Source organism: Entelurus aequoreus, linkage group LG02 (genome assembly GCF_033978785.1).
Source record: "Entelurus aequoreus isolate RoL-2023_Sb linkage group LG02, RoL_Eaeq_v1.1, whole genome shotgun sequence".
NCBI classification, from domain to species: Eukaryota; Metazoa; Chordata; class Actinopteri; order Syngnathiformes; family Syngnathidae; genus Entelurus; species Entelurus aequoreus.
The window spans coordinates 12962363-12982198 of NC_084732.1; the positions used below are offsets into that span (position 1 = coordinate 12962363).

At 39.7% G+C, this 19836-nt stretch overlaps 1 protein-coding gene across 2 annotated transcripts in view; it reads right to left on the minus strand.

The window, feature by feature from the left end:
* Positions 1 to 447: 447 nt before the first annotated feature.
* The window catches only part of LOC133630505 (AP-2 complex subunit alpha-2-like), a 33663-nt gene continuing 14274 nt past the window's right edge, over positions 448 to 19836 (minus strand). Inside the window, exons 10-23 of one of the 2 annotated variants that reach the window (XM_062022118.1) lie at positions 19647 to 19784; positions 19388 to 19570; positions 19219 to 19316; positions 16308 to 16539; positions 16056 to 16229; positions 14328 to 14414; positions 10294 to 10427; positions 10068 to 10150; positions 9750 to 9840; positions 7947 to 8069; positions 7744 to 7860; positions 6616 to 6685; positions 1046 to 1180; positions 448 to 954 (exon numbers count right to left, since the gene is read on the minus strand). In XM_062022118.1, the coding sequence (XP_061878102.1) occupies positions 877 to 954; positions 1046 to 1180; positions 6616 to 6685; positions 7744 to 7860; positions 7947 to 8069; positions 9750 to 9840; positions 10068 to 10150; positions 10294 to 10427; positions 14328 to 14414; positions 16056 to 16229; positions 16308 to 16539; positions 19219 to 19316; positions 19388 to 19570; positions 19647 to 19784 (1743 nt within the window). In that variant the 3' untranslated portion in view covers positions 448 to 876. The remainder of the gene's footprint in view (positions 955 to 1045; positions 1181 to 6615; positions 6686 to 7743; positions 7861 to 7946; positions 8070 to 9749; positions 9841 to 10067; positions 10151 to 10293; positions 10428 to 14327; positions 14415 to 16055; positions 16230 to 16307; positions 16540 to 19218; positions 19317 to 19387; positions 19571 to 19646; positions 19785 to 19836) is intronic. The other variant, XM_062022122.1, reaches the window with a different exon arrangement.

The window sequence follows — 19836 nt, forward strand, 5'->3', positions numbered from 1 at the left end:
GAAAAGTCCTGAGTGGAACGAGTGAGGGAGTCGGGGCCAATTATAATTATTTCAGATTTGTTGCAGTTGAGTTTTAGAAAGTTTTTTTGCATCCAGGTTTTTATGTCTATAAATATAAATAGATATGATACTGTACATATATTATGTAAATACTGTACATATATTATGTAAATATTACGCATATATGTTATATTTTATATCGCTATATTTAGTCTATTTATACCTGCATTGTCCTTTCCATCCTTACACTTTCCATCATTGTAACTGAGCTACTGTCTGGAACAATTTCCCTTGTGGATCATTAAAGTTTGTCTAAGTCTAAGTCTATGATCAAAAAAGTATGAAGGTACTTGGAGAGCCAAATGTTTTTTGTTTTTTTAAAGATTGAGAACCACTGGTTAAGACGATACATATTTCAGTAATTGTATAGAATAGACGGACCTGGCCTTGAGGAGGAGACGGTTTTATTTTCAAACAGTTGAAAAAAATACCTCCTAAGGCAGTGAGGAGCATTTAAGGAGCGAGTGAAGGCAGTGAAAATAGAAATATTTAGTGTGTGCATTCAGGTAGAAGTAGTGAGGCACTGTGCTGCTAGTGTTTCAGTGAGACAAAGGCACCAGAGTGAGCTACAGTACAAAGTGTGTGTAGTAAGAGCGTAAAGGCGGCACCATGGCAAAGGTCTCCGGCGTGATGTCATACTGCCCTTCAAAAGTGCAATAAGGTTAAAAAAATATATATCACTAGTGTGCTCGGCTTCCAAGAGCGTAGCAGTGGAGGCAGTAAAGCTATGTGCCAAAAGTACATTTCATTTCCATTGCATTTAAAAAAACAAAGACTTTACACTGTACAAAGAACAGAGAGGAACCACGGAGGCATCTAGAACTGATCTGAGAGCAGATCACAAAGTCTCTGAGACACGGAGTCCCTGCTGGTCCTCAGCGTGAGACGATACATCTGACGGGACAGAAGCCATGTTGTTACACACTCGACTGGCGTGTGTGTGTGGGTGCGTGTTGGTGTGTGTGTGTGTGTGTGTGTGTTCTACCTGCGCTTGTGCGTTGGGCTCCAGCCTGAGAAGACATCCCACCTGAGAACATTTAGTGTGGACCACTCCAGCTCCGACAAAGTTTGCAGGGTTAGGATCAACGCCCTCCAGCAAACCCACACCAAAACCTATAATCTAGCAAACATAAATCATATCAAGTATTAGCAAGCATTAATTATTTCTCATACAAGCATTAAAGGCCTACTGAAAGCCACTACTACCGACCACGCAGTCTGATAGTTTATATATCAATGATGAAATCTTAACATTGCAACACATGCCAATACGGCCGGGTTAACTTATAAAGTGCAATTTTAAATTTCCCGCTAAACTTCCGGTTGAAAACGCCTTTGGATGATGACGTATGCGCGTGACGTAGCCAGTGAAACAGAAGTATGGATACCCCATTGAAGCCAATACACAATAGCTCTGTTTTCATTTCATTATTCCACAGTATTCTGGACATCTGTGTTGGTGAATCTGTTGCAATTTGTTCATTGCATTATGGAGAAAGAAGCTGAGCAAGCAAAGAAGAAAGTTGTCGGTGCGAAGCGGAGTATTTTGCGAGGGAAGTCAGCAACGCAACACAGCCGGTGTTTCATTGTTTACATTCCCGAAAGATGCAGACAAGATCGAAGAACTCGGACAACAGAGACTCTAACCATGAGGACTTTGACTTCGATACACAGACGCCTGTAGAGAACTGGGACAACACAGACTCTTACCAGGATTACTTTGATTCGGATACACAGACGCAGACGCGGTACCGTGAGTACGCAGCTGCGCTTCCAAACATTTGATCGCTTGCCCGTACGTGCGTGTCACGTATGTAACTTCGGTTAAATATATAAGCTTTATGAACCTTGCGTTAGGTGAACGGTCCTTTGGGCTGAGTGATTGTGTGTGTTGTGCAGGTGTTTGAATTGTATTGGCGGGTTATATGGACAGGAGCTAGGAGCTAGGAGCTAACAAGCACCTAGGTGTTTGTTATGCGGGATTTATTTGTGGCATATTAAATATAAGCCTGGTTGTGTTGTGGCTAATAGAGTATATATATGTCTTGTGTTATTTACTGTTGTAGTCATTCCCAGCTGAATATCAGGTCCCACCCGCCTCTCACAGCATCTTCCCTATCTGAATCGCTTCCACTCCCCACTAGTCCTTCACTTGCACTTTCCTCATCCACAAATCTTTCATCCTCGCTCAAATTAATGGAGAAATCGTCGCTTTCTCGGTCCGAATCGCTCTCACTTCTGGCCGCCATCACTGTAAACAATAGGGAACTTTGCGGAAATGTTCAACTGACTACGTCACGCTACTTCCGGTAGGGGCAAGCCTTTTTTTTGTCAGATACCAAAAGTTGCGATCTTTATCGTCGTCGTTCTCTACTAAATCCTTTCAGCAAATATGTCAATATCGCGAAATGATCAAGTATGACACATAGAATAGATCTGCTATCCCCATTTAAATAAAAAAAATTAATTTCAGTAGGCCTTTAAAATATATTTTTCATGAGGTTTGGACATCAGGTCCTGATTTTTCTCCGTTTTAAACACTGAAAATCCAAAATCCACAAAAGCTTCACTTCATGTGTGGTATAGATGTCCAAACCCTTGTAATGTGCATTGCTGCCACCTACAGGACAGTAGGAAACATTACAGTCTATATGACACATAATCTTATCACATATTCAGTAAATGATGGGAACCATACAGTCATTTATTATATTCATGCGACCCCGAAAGGGACAAGCGGTAGAAAATGGATGGATGGATGTGAACTGTATTGCTATTTATTGTTGTTTTAGAAATGATTTCTAAAAAGTGGTAGGAATAAATAAGCTGTGCCTCTTCCTACTCCTTTTCGGACAAGTTAGAGAATGTAAAACTGTAACTGTATACATCAGGGGTGCTCACACTTTTTCTGCAGGCGAGCTACTTTTCAATTGATCAAGTTGCGGGGATCTACCTCATTCATATATATAATTTATATTTACTTATTTATGAAATATATGTTTTTGTTAACAAGTTAAAGGTGTTTAATGATAATGTAAGCATGTTTAACACATATAGTTAATATTGTTAATACATTAAAGGTGTTTAATGATAATATAAGAATGATTAATACATATAGTTAATATTGTTAACATGTTAAAAGTGTTTAAAGATAATGCAAGCATGTTTAACACATATAGTTAATATTGTTAACAAGTTACAGGTGTTTAAAGATAATACAAGCATGTTTAACACATATAGTTAATAAGTTAAAGGTGTTTAATGATAATACATGCATGTTTAACACATATAGATTCCTTTCTTTCATGAAGACAAGAATATAAGTTGGTGTATTACCTGATTCTGATGACTTGCATTGATTGGAATCAGACAGTGGTGCTGATAACGTCCGCATTTTCAAATGGAGGAGAAAAAAAGTCCTCCTTTCTGTCCTATACCACATGAAAGTGGTTGGTTTTTGGCATCTTATTTGTCCAGCTTCCATACTCTTTTTTATACACTTTACAAGAAATACATTGGCGGCAAACTCCGTGGCTTGCTAGCTTGTGCACGACAGCTTTCTGAGACTCTTAGCGCAGGCAGGATGAAGCAGAGCTTTTATTGTGAAGGCAGGAACTGTGCAGTCGGTCTTTGGAGTTTTGACGACAGGTACGGCGCCAGAGTCTGTTGAAATAAAAAGTGTTTCTCGCCTTCCTGTCGGTAATTTTTTTCTTAATAATGAGCTGGTAGCAGCCAGCGTCATCTCAGAAGACCCTCCGGGGCCGTGAATGTCAATCAAGTGACGAAAGTGACGTCATAGTGAAGATTTATGATCGCTCATTTTTAGTTTGCATTTTTTTAATGCTTGGCTGGCGAACGACTGACACACCCTCCGCGATCGACGTAATGAGCACCCCTGGTATACATGTTTGAAACACATCACTATATTGTTATTATTTTCATATTTATTTAAATTTATTAAATCATGTCCGAAATAAATAAATACTTACAATACAATATGACTCATATCCACGGTCTATGTAGCTGCACTATACATTATAGGTGGCACACCGTGATGACAAAACTAAACATTGTTATTTAAAGACCTACTGAAAGCCACTACTACCGACCACGCAGTCTGATAGTTTATATATCAATAATGAAATCTTAACATTGCAACACATGCCAATACGGCCGGGTTAACTTATAAAGTGCAATTTTAAATTTCCCGCTAAACTTCCGGTTGGAAACGTCTATGTATGATGACTCATGCACGTGACGTCACGACGGCAACGGAAGTATTCGTACCCAATGTGTCACCATACAAACTGCTCTGTTTTCATCGAACAATTCCACAGTATTCTGGACATCTGTGTTGGTGAATCTTTTGCAATTTGTTTAATGAACAATGGAGACTGCAAATAAGAAAGTTGTAGGTGCGATCGGTGTATTAGCGGCGGACTACAGCAACACAATCAGGAGGTTGTGTTGTGTTTGAGCTGGATAGCAGACGCGCTACCGTGAGTACAGCAATGGCTTCCAAACATTTGATCGCTTGCCCGTACGTCCGTGTCGCTATGTGCATGTCACGTACGTAACTTTGGGGAAATATATGTTTCTTGCCGACTCTGATGGCGGCCGGGGTGTCGTCGAAAGCTACAACGCCCGCCGCCGCTCCGTAGCTAAATTAGCTTCAATTGTTAAGCTTCGCCAAGCTGGAAATTATTAACCGTGTATTTACATGTTCATGGTTTAATAGTATTGTTGATCTTCTGTCTATCCTTCCAGTCAGGGTTTTTTAAAATGTTGTTTCTATCTGCATTTGAGCCCGATGCTATCACGTTAGCTACGTAGCTAAAGTGCGTCAACGATGTATTGTCGTGGAGATAAAAGTCACTGTGAATGTCTCTCATTTTCAAGCGGATATAGTATCCGAGGTGGTTTAAAATACAAATCCGTGATCCACAATAGAAAAAGGAGAAAGTGTGGAATCCAATGAACCCTTGTACCTAAGTTACGGTCAGAGCGAAAAAAGGTACACCCTGCACTGCCTCTCTAGTCCTTCACTCTAACGTTCCTCATCCACGAATCTTTCATCCTCGCTCAAATTAATGGGGTAATCGTCGCTTTCTCTGTCCGAATCTCTCTCGCTCCATTGTAAACAACGGGGAATTGTGAGGAATCCTTCCTCCTGTGACGTCACGCTACTTCCGGTATAGGCAAGGCTTTTTTTTATCAGCGACCAAAAGTTGCGAACTTTATCGTCGTTCTTTCAGCAAAAATATGGCAATATCGCGAAATGATCAAGTATGACACATAGAATGGATCTGCTATCCCCGTTTAAATAAAACAAATTAATTTTAGTAGGCCTTTAAAATATTGTATTAAATGGATTTATTTACAAAAAATAATCGTAAAATGTATTGTTGGACTTAATTTACAAAAAATTATATCAAACCCAATGAAATAATAATTGTTATACATTTTGAACAAAATTATTGGCACCGTAAAAATATTGAAAAATCCTAAATACAAATATGTTTTTAGATAATAATTATTTTTTGAATAAGAAATTTGTATTGAACAGATTAAAAAAATATAGTACAAAAATATTGTTACATTGTTTAATAAAATGTTATTAAATACATTTTAAATAAAATAATTATTAATTTTGAAAAACATATCTTAAAATTGATTACACTTAACTTACAAAATTACATTAAATACAAAAAAACATATATTTTATAGATTAAAAATGTATTAATTAATTTTCAAAGAATAATGGTAAAATATATTGTTACAATTATTCATAAAATTCTATTTAATACAGTATTTTTCTAAATGAAATATTTGAATTCCACTGATACACTTAAAAAAAATAAAAAAATTCATACACTTAATTTAGAATTTTTTTTCTCATGAACCCGCATGTATGATTGTCTTAGACATAGATGAGTGTCTGTGTATAGTCCAGAGTGTAAGTAATAGTAATTCACGGCGTGGCGTGGCGAAGTTGGTAGAGTGGCCGTACCAGCAATCGGAGGGTTGCTGGTTACTGGGGTTCAATCCCCACCTCCTACCATCCTAGTCATGTCCGTTGTGTCCTTGGGCAAGACACTTCACCCTTGCTCCTGATGGGTGCTGGTTAGCGCCTTGCATGGCAGCTCCCGCCATCAGTGTGTGAATGTGTGTGTGAATGGGTGAATGTGGAAATACTGTCAAAGCGCTTTGAGTACCTTGAAGGTAGAAAAGCGCTATACTAGTACAACCCATTTATCATTACTATTATTAAGTCTCGAGTGGCATGCTTAGATATCTTGGGTTATCGCCTGCCTGTCAAACAACCTTTTTCAAAAATGTTTAATATTTAAATGTTTTTTGTTTTGCAAGATTCACATGAACTTGTGCAATACAACCACTTTTTCCTTAGTGACACCCTGTATAACTTCAGTTTAAATTTATAAGTGTTGAACTTTTGAGTGTCTTTTTCCAAACACCCTGATGATGTTTTCTCATGCTTTGAACATTAATTAAACTTTGTTTAAAAGAGTTTATAAGCAGAAGATGAGCATCTACCTTGGCTTTGGTGACCTCAGTGTCCATTGGGTGTTTGGATTTGAAGATCTTCTGGACTTCCTGCTCAGGACTGCAAACAAACAAGAACATTTGTTTCCTAGCTTTTATGTTTCATGTATGTAAACAAGTCATTTTTGTGTCAAAGAAGATACAACCAATGGTTTAAATCAGACAGCGAAAGGAACCAAACCCAACAAGGAAGAAAAGTCTGTTAAACGTACCGTCAATTTTGGACTATAATACTTTTATCCTACGCTTTGAACCCTACGGCTTTTAAAAACCGTGCGGCTAATTTTATGGATTTGTCCTTGCTAGCAGCCATAAAGCAAATAGTTTTCATTAAACACATGCAAAGACACTGAAAAAGTGTGTTATTATTTGTGCTATGGCGCCGTCTATTGGATGAGTTTGCTCACTGCAGGTGCTGCTGGGTTAATGTGAACTCCTGCTGTTTAAAGCTTCGAACCGGAAATATAAGTGCCGCTCTGTAATCTAATCGTCCATAGCGTTTTTATTTTTATGGATTCTTCATTCATCACTCCAAGCAACGTTTATAAGTTTAACAATACAACTAAAACAATTCTTACCCACTAAAATGTCCTATGTGTGATGTCTGTGGGAGTGTTTTCCTGCATATTTGTACGTGCTATCCTAATGTTATGAAGCTAGCGTCGTTAGCATTAGATAATATGCTAACACATTTACGAGTGTGTGTGTGTTAGTATTATTAACTTACAATGGCATTCGGTTTGTATTGTTTCAGTTTCAAAAATTCCTCAGTAAATTCACCAAAATGTCACAGAGGAGTTATTGAGTCTGTTTAGGTGATTGGAGAGCTAGCTTCCGCAGCTAGTGGGTCCATGATGACGACTTCTGTTTTGTTTGATCATCCGTTTTACTGCCGTATTACAGACACCGTTTGGAAACAAGGTATGTAAAGACATATTTACAAACTCTTTCGGTGTTAATAACTCATTTAACACAAAAATATCTGTGGCTTATAGTCCGGTGCAGCTCATATATGTAAAATATATTTTTTTCTCTAAAAATTAGTAGCTCTATAGTTCCGAAAATACGGTATTTTGCTTCAATTTTGTATTTGCACTGTGGTGTCATGGAGGTTCTTACAGGCCGAGCTGCTTCCAGCGCTGGAAGAAGTCCTCTGACGTCATCTCAGTGGGCTGGAAGAACTTGTTGAGCATCACAGGGAGTTTGATGGCGATGTTCTGCAGGGCGCCGCCGTACCTGCACACACACCCGCAGTCATCCATTAAGTGTCTTTAATCCTGTCTGCCCATCTGCGTGTGTGTGTGTGTGTGAGAGAGTCCCACCTGAACTGGATGTCGAGCACGGGCGCGTCACTGAAATCAGACACGCATTCGAAGTTGAGGATCTGCTGAACCTGGGCCCCCCCGTCTATGACCGGGTCAACCGCTTTGGCGTGGACATTCAGCTGTGAAGTAAATGTTAAGGGAAGTCCTAAAAGTTAAATAGTAATAATAATTTCATTCAACTTAATCCCAAAAATCAGAGAGAGCAGACTGACTAACCTGCAATCGGGTAGATTGTTGCCAAACAGCAAAATTTTTGTTTCATCTGACATCACATGAACAAAGATAAGACCTTCTGGAGGAAAGTTCTTAGGTCAGATGAAACAAAAATTTAGCTGTTTGGCCACAATACCCAGCAATATGCTTGGAGGAGAAAAGGTGAGGCTTTTAATCCCAGGAACACCACCCTACCGTCAAGCATGGTGGTGGTAGTATTATGCTCTGGGCCTGTTTTGCTGCCAATGGAACTGGTGCTTTACAGAGAGTAAATGGGACAATGAAGAAGGAGGATTACCTCCAAATTCTTCAGGACAACCTAAAATCATCAGCCCGGAGGTTGGGTCTTGGGCGCAGTTGGGTGTTCCAACAGGACAATGACCCCAAACACACGTCAAAAGTGGTAAAGGAATGACTAAATCAGGCTAGAATTAAGGTTTTAGAATGGCCTTCCCAAAGTCCTGACTTAAATGTGTGGACAATGCTGAAGAAACAAGTCCATGTCAGAAAACCAACAAATTAAGCTGAACTGCACCAATTTTGTCAAGAGGAGTGGTCAAAAATTCAAGCAGAAGCTTGCCAGAAGCTTGTGGATGGCTACCAAAAGCGCCTTATTGCAGTGAAACTTGCCAAGGGACATGTAACCAAATATTAACATTGCTGTATGGATACTTTTGACCCAGCAGTTTTGGTCACATTTTCACATAATAAATTCATAAAAGAACCAAACTTCCTGAATGTTTTTTGTGACCAACAAGTATGTGCTTTAATCACTCTATCACAAAAAAAATAAGAGTTGTAGAAATTATTGGGAACTCAAGACAGCCATGACATTATGTTCTTTACAAGTGTATGTAAACTTTTGACCACAACTGTATATATATATTTTTTTTATTTTATTAACCTTTAGAGCTCCCCTTAAGTCCGGTCCTGGAGATGTAGGAGGGTCTCAATCATACAATTGTGTGTATGTATGTATGTATATATAAATATATATATATATATATATATATATATATATATATATATATATATATATAAATATTATACACATACATATATTTATATATACACATATACATACATACATATATTTATGTATGTAAGTATATATAAACATATTTATATACATTTGATATAAAATATATAAAATGTTTACTTTAAATCTTAAGTGTGTATCCCTCAGAGGAAAAAGTTTGGACACCCCTGCTCTAAGCCCTATGATATGCTCCTTGCGGTTATTAAAAAGGCATAAATTAATTTTTACACATTAAGAAACAGCATAGTAATTACAAAACCTGCAATTACACCACAGCACGTCTTGTGATCTTCCTACTGGAAAAAATCGAGTGAATTGACGTGTGAGACAGCGCCTTCTGCTGGATTTATAGCGCCTTCAAACCACTTTCTATGTCTGTTACCATTAAAAGAAAACAATTTACAAAGCAGAGAAAAGACGGCCACAAATATGCGGGGGAGCGAACGCCAGACCATGCAAAGGCGGGGATCTAATGTAATATTTAAACACCAACATACTAAACGGCTTGTGTGTAGCGCCCCCTGTGGCTGCCTGGGGAAGAAAGGATATGTGTTTTGAGCGTGTCTTCACTGCGCATGGCTGAGGTGAAGCTGAGGAACTGACTGGACGTCTTGTTGCCAAAGAAGACGTAAATGCGACCTGGAGGACGACATGAGTGCATTTGTAAAGTGGGAGGGAAAACTGGACGCCATTAAGGACGCCAGAGGCCTTTTGGAGATGCTATGTAATGTACTAGCTTGTCTACAAATGCAAATAAAGCAATGGATTTTTTTTTGGTGAGGTTTATTAGTCATCTGGTGCCATTTCGTTCAGAGCAATTTTGATAGTACAATATGTAAAAACTGTATTAAAAGGTAGTCACTCACCCAGGTTCTGTCGGTACTCGGACTTTAGTCCAATCTGCAAAAGTTGATTCTCATAGAGAACACCATTGTTCTTACAGACAAACCTGCATGTACAAGTTATAGTATAAGAAACATTGTGTGATGTCAAACCTGTAACAATTTTCGGATGCTGACAAGTAAGCATTGGAACAAATTATGTTTTTACTTCAGTTCCACTGGACACCAGCTGACGTTTAATGACACAAACCTGCTGAAGCTCTCGTCAGACACGACCGTGTCCTCGGCAGGTGTGACGTCTGAGAAGACGTCCACCAGCAAACTGGAGCTGGCATCAGGGGCGGCGTTTAGGTTCAGCAAGTCGTTGAAGGGGTGGGCGGAGTTCTGCGTGGGACAAAACAGTCAAATATCATCTCTGGCGTGCAGAAAACGAGTTATAAAGTAAGTCAAAGAGTGTAGAAAAGTAGTCACGACTCTTCGTGTTCCACACACAACAGATGTGTTCAACGTGCAAGGTAAAGTTCAAATTGTGTGATCTAACTGTCAAGTGCACTAGTGACCTCTGCTGGGTGTCAGAAAAATTGTATGTAAATTATCAAAAAACTTTCCGTTCTGAGTTCCCAATGAACAAACTAGAGGCTGTCTTTGTTGCACCAAGCAAAGGCTTGCAAAATTTCATTGTGTACGATGGGAGGAGACGGGAGGGGCTTATCTATTGTCATCGAAGACCTGCCCAGGCTGAAGCCAGGACCAGTCCAAGCCCGAGGCATCTTTTTCTTTCGTGTTAATGTGACCGAAAACAATGACTGTTTACATACTCTCCATGCCTTTGGAAGCAGATGTTGTTGTGTAAACAGGGAGTGTCCAAATAAAGGAGGAGACGTAAACCTTTTTCGCCAGAGCGTGGGTGACACTGTAAGAGGTTACAGGTTGACACGTTTCTCCTCAATTGAGAAAATTTTAATTCTGCCTCTGTTTGATTCTTCGCTTCTTGTCTTGTTTAATAGATGTCATCAGTGTTTGAACCGGACACTGGTAAACTGGAGAATGACTAATAAATGTTGGCACACATTGTTTTTAGCGTGACAACTTCTCCTTGGAACCTCATTAGTTAAAATTAAAGTTAAAGTACCAATGATTGTCACACACACACGAGGACTGGCGAAATTATTCTCTGCATTAGGACTTACTCAGTAACCGCAACATTTGGCACACCAGAATAACCTAATGAGGTGCAAAACAGTTTGAGAACGAGGGTTGGGCATCGAGCACTGATCAAACCTGGGACTTACATCGTTTTGATGCTCAGTCCATAGATAACTATACACGATTACCATATTTTATAAAAGGCACACTTAAAATCCTTTCCTTTTCTTAAAAATCAACAGTGCGCCTGAAAACCCGCTGCACCTAATGTACATATTATTCTGGCTGGCTTATCAACCACGAAGCAATTTTTTTTGGTACATGATCAAATGATAAGTGTGACCAGTAGATGATACTATCTGTTGCCTGTTCAATACATGACGCTAGCAAGCAACACCAAAACGTTTATGTTTCATAGAGAATATAGAACATTACGGCGCACAAAAATGTCAAAATGTTTTTGTCGACTTTGGTAAGCTAAGAAGCCGCACAGTTTGATGGAACCAGAGCACCTAGTGTGTGTGTGACAATCATTGGTACTTTAACTTTAATTATAACTACCATAGTCAGACGTACACGGTGTGTATGTATAAGGACCGCAAAATGGCACCTATTAGGCGACATTCGGGGTGATGGACGGCTGGCAGCGCTTCATAGCAGCAGTTGACCTCCAGGGTTCCAACCCCCGCCCCTCTGTTGCGAGTTGTCGTGATTAAATGTTACATGTTTATGTGTGCATGGCAAGGAGGTTTTTTCCCACTCCAGACTAGGCCCCCTTTGGAGCCCAGTCTAGATTGTATTTTTTTCCTCATCTTCTTCCCCAGAGTTTTACCCTTTTCCCACCTTTTACGGGGCGCCTCGTGGCGACCCATCAGCATTCCTGTTCTGTAACCCTGTACACTGTTTGTTTGTCTAATCTTGAACGGGTTTGTGCTGAAAACATAGTTTCGTTGTACTTGTTGCAATGACAATAAAGACCTATCTTATCCTATCCTATCCTATTATCTGGCCTTTTGTTTCGCAATATTATGCAAAACCAACTTTTCTTACCTATTGGTACTTGCTGATGTGTATTTGGGATCTGCATAAGCCCCTAAAATTTGCGTGAGTCTGCCATTGTCGCCCGCGCCGTAGTCAATAAGCTCCTTCTTTTTCTATATCGTCTTGTTGTCGGACATTCATCCTCTGCTTTTGCCATTTCTAAATATAATTAATTTATATGTGTCAGTAGTCTCGCTATGGAAGCGCTAAAAACTACTGGCACAACAAAGATGACGAGGAGAAGACGCTGTCAAAGTGGAGGCACGTGAATAAGACCGCCCACAAAACGGCACAACGCATCCTGACGGGACGATCAGAAAGCAACTTGATGATGGTCCGTAAAACATGATCTATGCAACATTTTGACCAAAGAACCACAATTACATGTTTTGTAGACCACAAGGAAGTGCTTTTAATGTAGAATTTTTTTTATAATATGACCCCTTTAATGTGCCTTTTGTATGAAAATAGACCTGAATAGACCCGCTCGTCTGCAGTGCCACTTATATTCCGATGCGCTCAAAAATACGATATAGGCCAGATACAGCACAGGGTCATATCTAGTTATATCAATGGTTCAGACCCCCAACAGGAAGAAATAGCCACAAAACACAGACAAAGAAAAATGCCAGACAACAACAAAGAAAAAGCATTAGGCGAAAATCTTCAGATGTACAATATACCCCCCCCACCCCCCGCCGCACCTCAACCTTCTCATGCTCTCAAATTCCAAGCTGCTGTTTTGAGGCATGTTAAAAAAATTAATGCACTTTGTGACTTCAATAATAAATATGGCAGTGCCATGTTGGCATTTTTTTTCCATAACTTGAGTTGATTTATTTTGGAAAACCTTGTTACATTGTTTAATGCATCCAGCGGGGCATCACAACAAAATTAGGCATAATAATGTGTTAATTCCACGACTGTATATATCGGTATCGGTTGATATCGGAATCTGTAATTAAGAGTTGACAATATCGGAAATCGGCAAAAAAGCCATTATCGGACATCTCTAAACAGAAGAATAGTACGGCATTTTCTGCTCACTCTCATTTGTTTTAATGCTACGCTCAAGCTGCTTGACCATTGTGTGAATTACCGTATTTTTGGGACTATAAGTCGCAGTTTTTTTCATAGTTTGGCTGGGGGTGCGACTTATACTCTCGCTGACCCTTGACCTGAGCTGAGTCCGCCCACTAGGCCACCATTTCTAGTCCCCCCTCCCACCCCTTCGCTTTAGTTTTATTTTTCAATTTGTCGCACTTTTATTATTATTATTCTGCAAATTTTTACTCGACCCCTTTTACCGTATTGCATTTGCACTATCTTGTTCAGCACATTCATTGTTTATGTTCTTTGTTTGTTTTCTTTTGTTTTGTTTTGTTTTTTTGCACTATGCTTTTTTAACCTGTAAAGCACTTTGGTTCAATTTAAAAGTTGTTGAAAACGTGCTATATAAATAAAGTTGACTTGACTTGACAGGAGCGACTTATGTGTGAAATTATTAACACATTAGCGTAAAATATCAAATAATATTATTTAGCTCATTCACGTAAGAGACTAGATGTATAAAATTTCATAGGATTTAGCGGTTAGGAGTGACAGATTGTTTGGTAAACGTATAGCATGTTCTATATGTTATAGTTATTTGAATGACTCTTACCATAATATGTTACGTTAACATACCAGGCACGTTCTCAGTTGGTTATTTATGCGTCATATAACGTACACTTATTCAGCCTGTTGTTCACTATTCTTTATTTATTTTAAATTGCCTTTCAAATGTCTATTCTTGGTGTTGGGTTTTATCAAATAAATTTCCCCAAAAAATGCGACTTACACTCCAGTGCGACTTATATATGTTTTTTTCCTTCTTCATTATGCATTTTCGGCCGGTGCGACTTATACTCCGAAAAATACGAAAAAACAGACGTGACGTCATATGCTATGAAGCAAATATTTCATATGATTTGTCGATGTCATAATGTTATAACGTGGGCCATGTTTGATTTTATTTGTAGAATAGGCCACGGGGCACACTTAGGACACCCCTTGTGTACCTAATAAAGTGGCTGATAGCATGTAGTATGCATATACCATCGTGACAGCAGAGAGCATGATGGGACAAGAGGGAGCAGGGCGGGGTCTGTTGGCGAGAAGCTCCGTTGTCATCGAAGGAGAAGACTGAAGGGGGCGGAAAGGAGGAATGGAGCAAAGAGGAAGTGAAAGTCAGAAAGTAGACGAGAGGAAAGTGACTCATGGAGAGTGACTGATGTGTTCACACCAAAGTAACTCATGCAAAAACACAGTCACACTGAGGAAATGACTAGGGTTGGGTATTGAGTATCGATTGGAACCGGGACTAACTTTCCGATTCTCCCGGAATCGTTCAAAAGTTTAAATTTCGATTCCTATTTTCGATACCCAGTCCGCCGACCGGAAAAAAATATGTCCGCCGAACCGGAAGAAGAAGCCGCTGAACACCAACAAAGAAGCGCCCACCGCCGGAAGTGTTAGCATAGCCGAGCGAGTCAGTCAAGCTCAAGCATGGATAGCGGGCGTCGGCGGTCGAAAGTGTGGCTTTACTTTACAAAAAAAAATGAAATAACCGCGAAATAACAGAGCTCCATGTCCATCAAGAAACGAGTGGAGAGAGAGCTGCAGATGTACCAGGACGTTCCACCGATACTTATGTCTGACGACCCTGCTGCATGGTGGTGGTCCGGTGGAACCAACAAAAGACTTATCCTTTGCTGTCAGATCTAGCTTTCTCCTATTTATGCGTTCAAGCTTCTTCCACACCCAGCGAACGTGTATTTTCCACAGCAGGAGACACTATCTGTCCAGAACGCTCACGCATCCTGCCTGAGAAGGCGGATATGGTCATTTTCCTAAACAAGAACTGCCTCTGATTTTATACTGTACCTGCTGCTAATCTGGACTGGGTTTTGCAAGTTGTTTCTTATTGTTTATTTGCTTTTCTGCACCAGGTTAGCCCATCAGTGGGAGCACGGTAACATTTTTAAGTACCTGCAGCGTCATACACTTGTGTGTGTAAATGTGTTTTCATGAGGTTTCCTGCAGCATCATACACTTATGCGTAAAGGTGTTTTCATGAGGTTTCCTGCAGCATCATACACTTATGTGTAAAGGTGTTTTCATGAGGTTTCCTGCAGCATCATACATTTATGTGTAAATGTGTTTTCATGAAGTTTCCTGCAGCATCATACACTTATGTGTAAATGTGTTTTCATGAGGTTTTTCAAAAATAAAGCTCTCTTGAGGAAAGTGTACCCCTGGGAAAATGTATTCATAATTTATAATATTTATATTCAAGTTCATAGATTTGATATTTATATTCTAGTTGAAAACAGCCCTGTGAGGAATTTATAGTAAAGTTCATAAAAAGTTAATAGAATTAAAATTGATGGAGAATGTCAGACTATTTCATTCAGAAAGACTGTAGGTTAGCTAGCTCATTTAAAATATCCTAAACTTTTTTTTGACTCTGCCTCTTATAAGAATCGTAATCGAGAATCGTCAGAAATCGTAATCGAAACAAAGAATCGGAATCGGAATCGTTCGAATTCAAACGATACCCAACCCTAGAAATGACACGGTGGCCTTTCTTTAAAAAAAGATTGCCATTGCATAATATAATTCAGGTTTAACAATTTGATACTGGAATGATGAATTCCTATGAGAGAAATGGATTCAACATACTGAGAAATGTGCTAGTAAGTGTTTGGTGGGAACACAGCATGAATTTGCTTGGTGTTTTTTTAAGACAGGAGTGGTCACATGACCATGTGATTGTGGCGTTACCGTGTTGGCGGTGCTGGTGGTATCGGCGCTGACGCTGTGCTCTGTGCCGCCGTTCACGTTGCGGCGGGTGTCGTCGGTGTCGGGCAGGTTGCCGGGTCCCTTCTTCTTCTTCAGCTTGGCCAGGATGGACGACTCTCTCTCCGGGAAAGGCGGCATCTCCTCCAAGATGGTGGCCTGCAGAGGGAGAGTCACAGGTTGAAGCGGTGAAGCGAGCACGCTGGCGGCCGCACCGCTGGCCCGCCCGTGACAGACCAGGATGTCGGTGGTGGCGATGCTGCTGAGCCTCAGGTACTCCACGGCTCTCTGCTGGAGCTCCACGTCGGCGTTGCGGAGCTGGCTGTCTGAGCGCAGCACGTCCTGGATGGTGGTCTTCACCTCTGGGAACAGGTTGATGAACTTGATGTAGGCGGACAGCAGCAGAGCCCGCGTGGGCACCGAGCACAGGTGGAACTTGGAGTGGAGGAGGTTGAACTGGACCAGGGGGCTGAAGAAGGCCACATGACACAATATTGTTATTGGAATGCTTATGCATAGGAACCTGAATTTCTATTAAAACATGGGTCCTTTTATGTGTAAATGTGTTGCATTAATGCTATCACACTGCAAAAAGTCAGTGTTCAAAAACAAAAAAATTGGTGTAGTAGATAGCAAGTTATGTATGAAGTGTCGGGCAGCTGAAGGAACTCTTGTTCATTTATTGTGGGAATGTCAGAGAATAAAAGAGTTATGGTTGAAAACAACAAAAGAAGCAATCACATTCCTTAATATAAACATCCCAATGACACTGCAAACTTGTATTCTTGGGGATCTCCATCAATTTAGTAACGTGTCATCAAAGAGTAAAAATGCTTTTCTTTCAATATGCATAATAACAAAAAGGGCAATATTTAAAAAATGGATAGCTGTTGATAGTCCAACTCATACTGACTGGTACACACAAGCTATGCAGATGATATCAGTAGAACAAACTGCATTTAGTTTAGATAATAATGAGTCATATATTGGAATATGGGATCCATTATTTAAATTTGTTTCAACTATTAAATGAACTAAAATGTGACTTATTGTATCTTTGTGGAAAATGTTGGACGCGGTGTGTTGTCAAGCTTATAAGATGTGATGCAAGTGTAAGCCACTGTGACACTATTGTTCATTTCTAATTTTTGTATTATTATTTTTTTTTTAATTAATATTTTTAATGATATCAATGAGGGTTTTTTTAATCACTGCTATTTTGAAATTGTTACTAATATTGATGCTGTTGTCGATAATGTTCATTTTTGTTTCACTACATTTGGATTGTTCCGTGTCATGTTTGTGTGTCCTCAATTGCTCTAAATTGCTCTGTTTATTGTTGTTCTTAATGTTGCTGGGACGGGGTTGGTTTTGGAATTGGATTGCATTATTGTGGTATTGTTGTGTATTGTTTTGTTGATTTGATTAATAAATTTAAAAAAAAAACAAGAACAAAAATTAGGGCTATTTTATTTGAACTAAGCAAAATTATCTGCCAATAAAACAATAAATTTTGGCTTGTCAAGACTTTCCAAAACAAGTAAAATTGGCTAACCTCAATGAACCCAAAAATACCTTAAAATAAGTATATTCTCACTAATAACAACTGTACTACTATATGAGTACGTATGTTCTATTGTTTCATTGAAAATAAAACAGCAAAGTCAATTTGGCTGTCATCTGTTTTAATTATGAGACACAATTGTGTCAAAGTCATGATTGATTTTTTTTTTTACATGCTTGAAATAAGAAATAATTACTTTAAAAAAGTAGTTTTATACTTGTGAGTGTTGATGACACAGCTTTGCAACAGTTGATATTCTAGTTTCAAGCATGTTTTACTCAATATAGGTCATAAAATCTCAGCAACAAGCTGTAATATCTTACTGAGATCATTTAGGATCAACACCCTTAAAACAAGTAAAACACTCTAACGTAAAATCTGCTTAGTGAGAAGAATTATCTTATCAGACAGAAAATAAGCAAATATCACCCTTATTTGAGATATTTTATCTTACTTAGATTTCAGTTATTGCAGTGCACTTATCAGCGTGAAACGACAACAGCAACATAACTACGGTTTAGTTGCACGGCATTAAAACACGCAGACAGTGACTTCCTGTTCAGTGCAAAGTAGGGATGCAAAGATTACCGGTAATAATGATAACCATGGTAAAACTCCCGACAGTTAGTATTACCGTTTTAAAAAGGGTCATAATTAGATTTTTTTTTTCTACATTTAAAACACTTCTTTGTAGTCTACATAACATGTAATGGTGGTGCTTTGGTCAAAATTGTGCATAGATTATGTTTAACAGATCATCTTCAAGTGGATTTCTGATTTGCATGCCTCAATTTCGACTGCATCTGCTGCCTGTCAGCCACGTTGTAGTTTTCAGAACATCCATTTGCAGTCTATTGACATATACAAGTTCGAAATATACCTACTTTGTATTAGAAATACCCCACAACAAGACTATGGACAAAAAGAAGGCACTTATTGACTACAAAGACGGACTGCACGCAAAGCTCATGGGGTAAATCTCTACTGTATATGGAGATATCCGCTGACGTCACCAATTGGAGAAACAAGACAAATTTGGCAAATTCCAAATGGCTCGTTTGAAGGAAGTATGCAGAAAGGAAAAATCAAACTATGCCTTCATGGTTTGATTTCCCATTTTTGGGACTTACTGTATTTTTCGGACCATAGGACGCACCGGATTATAAGGTGCACTGCCGATAAGTGAGTCTATTCAGGTCTATTTTCATCCAAAAGACGCACCCAATTAAAAGGCGCATTAAGAGGGGTCATATTGTGATGTTTTATAAATGTAAAACCCGTCCTTGTGGTCTACAATATAACATGTAATGGTGGTTCTTTGGTCAAAATGTTGCATAGATTGTTTTACAAACTATCTTCAAGCCGTTTCAGCCGTGCAGTTCCCCTGTAAGCCTCTGGCCAAAGTCACAAGTAAATTGATATGACAATGGCTAGTTCCAGTTTACATTATGTCGACAACCGCTTATGTCGACATCTGTTTTTTTGCGGGGGGTTTTAAGTCGGAGGCACAGAGTTCTGCGCTATACTGAGACATTCTAGAAAAGTAAATGTATATTCAAAGCAACAATAAGTAAATGTTTGTACCTGGATCGCGGGTCACCAGCAATCAGGTTCCCAAACTCTCCCAGGATGTAACCTCCCACTTTGACCAGGTTCTCATGGCAGGCAGGTCTTTGAAGAGCCTAAGAGAGTTCCAAAAGCATTAGACAAAAGTTCAGGACATAATTTCAGATCTGGCTGACTCCAAGCTCACTTCAAACACGGTCTTGGCAGCGTAGCCTTGGACGTCGTCATGGTTTATGACAATCTGGATGACGCGGTACCACACCTCCTCGCTGACGTGGTCTCCTGCCATGCGGATGAGGTTGAGGATGGTGTCTACGTACCAAGTGTAGTCCACGGCGTACTTCTCTGCCAGGATGGCCACCTTCAGCACCTGAAGGGAAAATAGCCAGGAAACTTAATAAATGGGAGGGACCAGGCGCTCAAAGGCGGCTGTATGTATGACGCACTATTTCCTCTCTGATGGAGTAGTCGGCGGTCTCCAGGTAGCTCAGCATCTCGGCCACAATCTGCTTAGCGTTGCTGCGGTCGCACATGGCGTAGAGAAGGTCCACCGCCCGCTGGCGCACGCTCACGTCCCGCTCCGTCTAGCAAAAACCCACGTGAGGAAGATTGTTCTGCCGGTATTTGTCCCAGGTC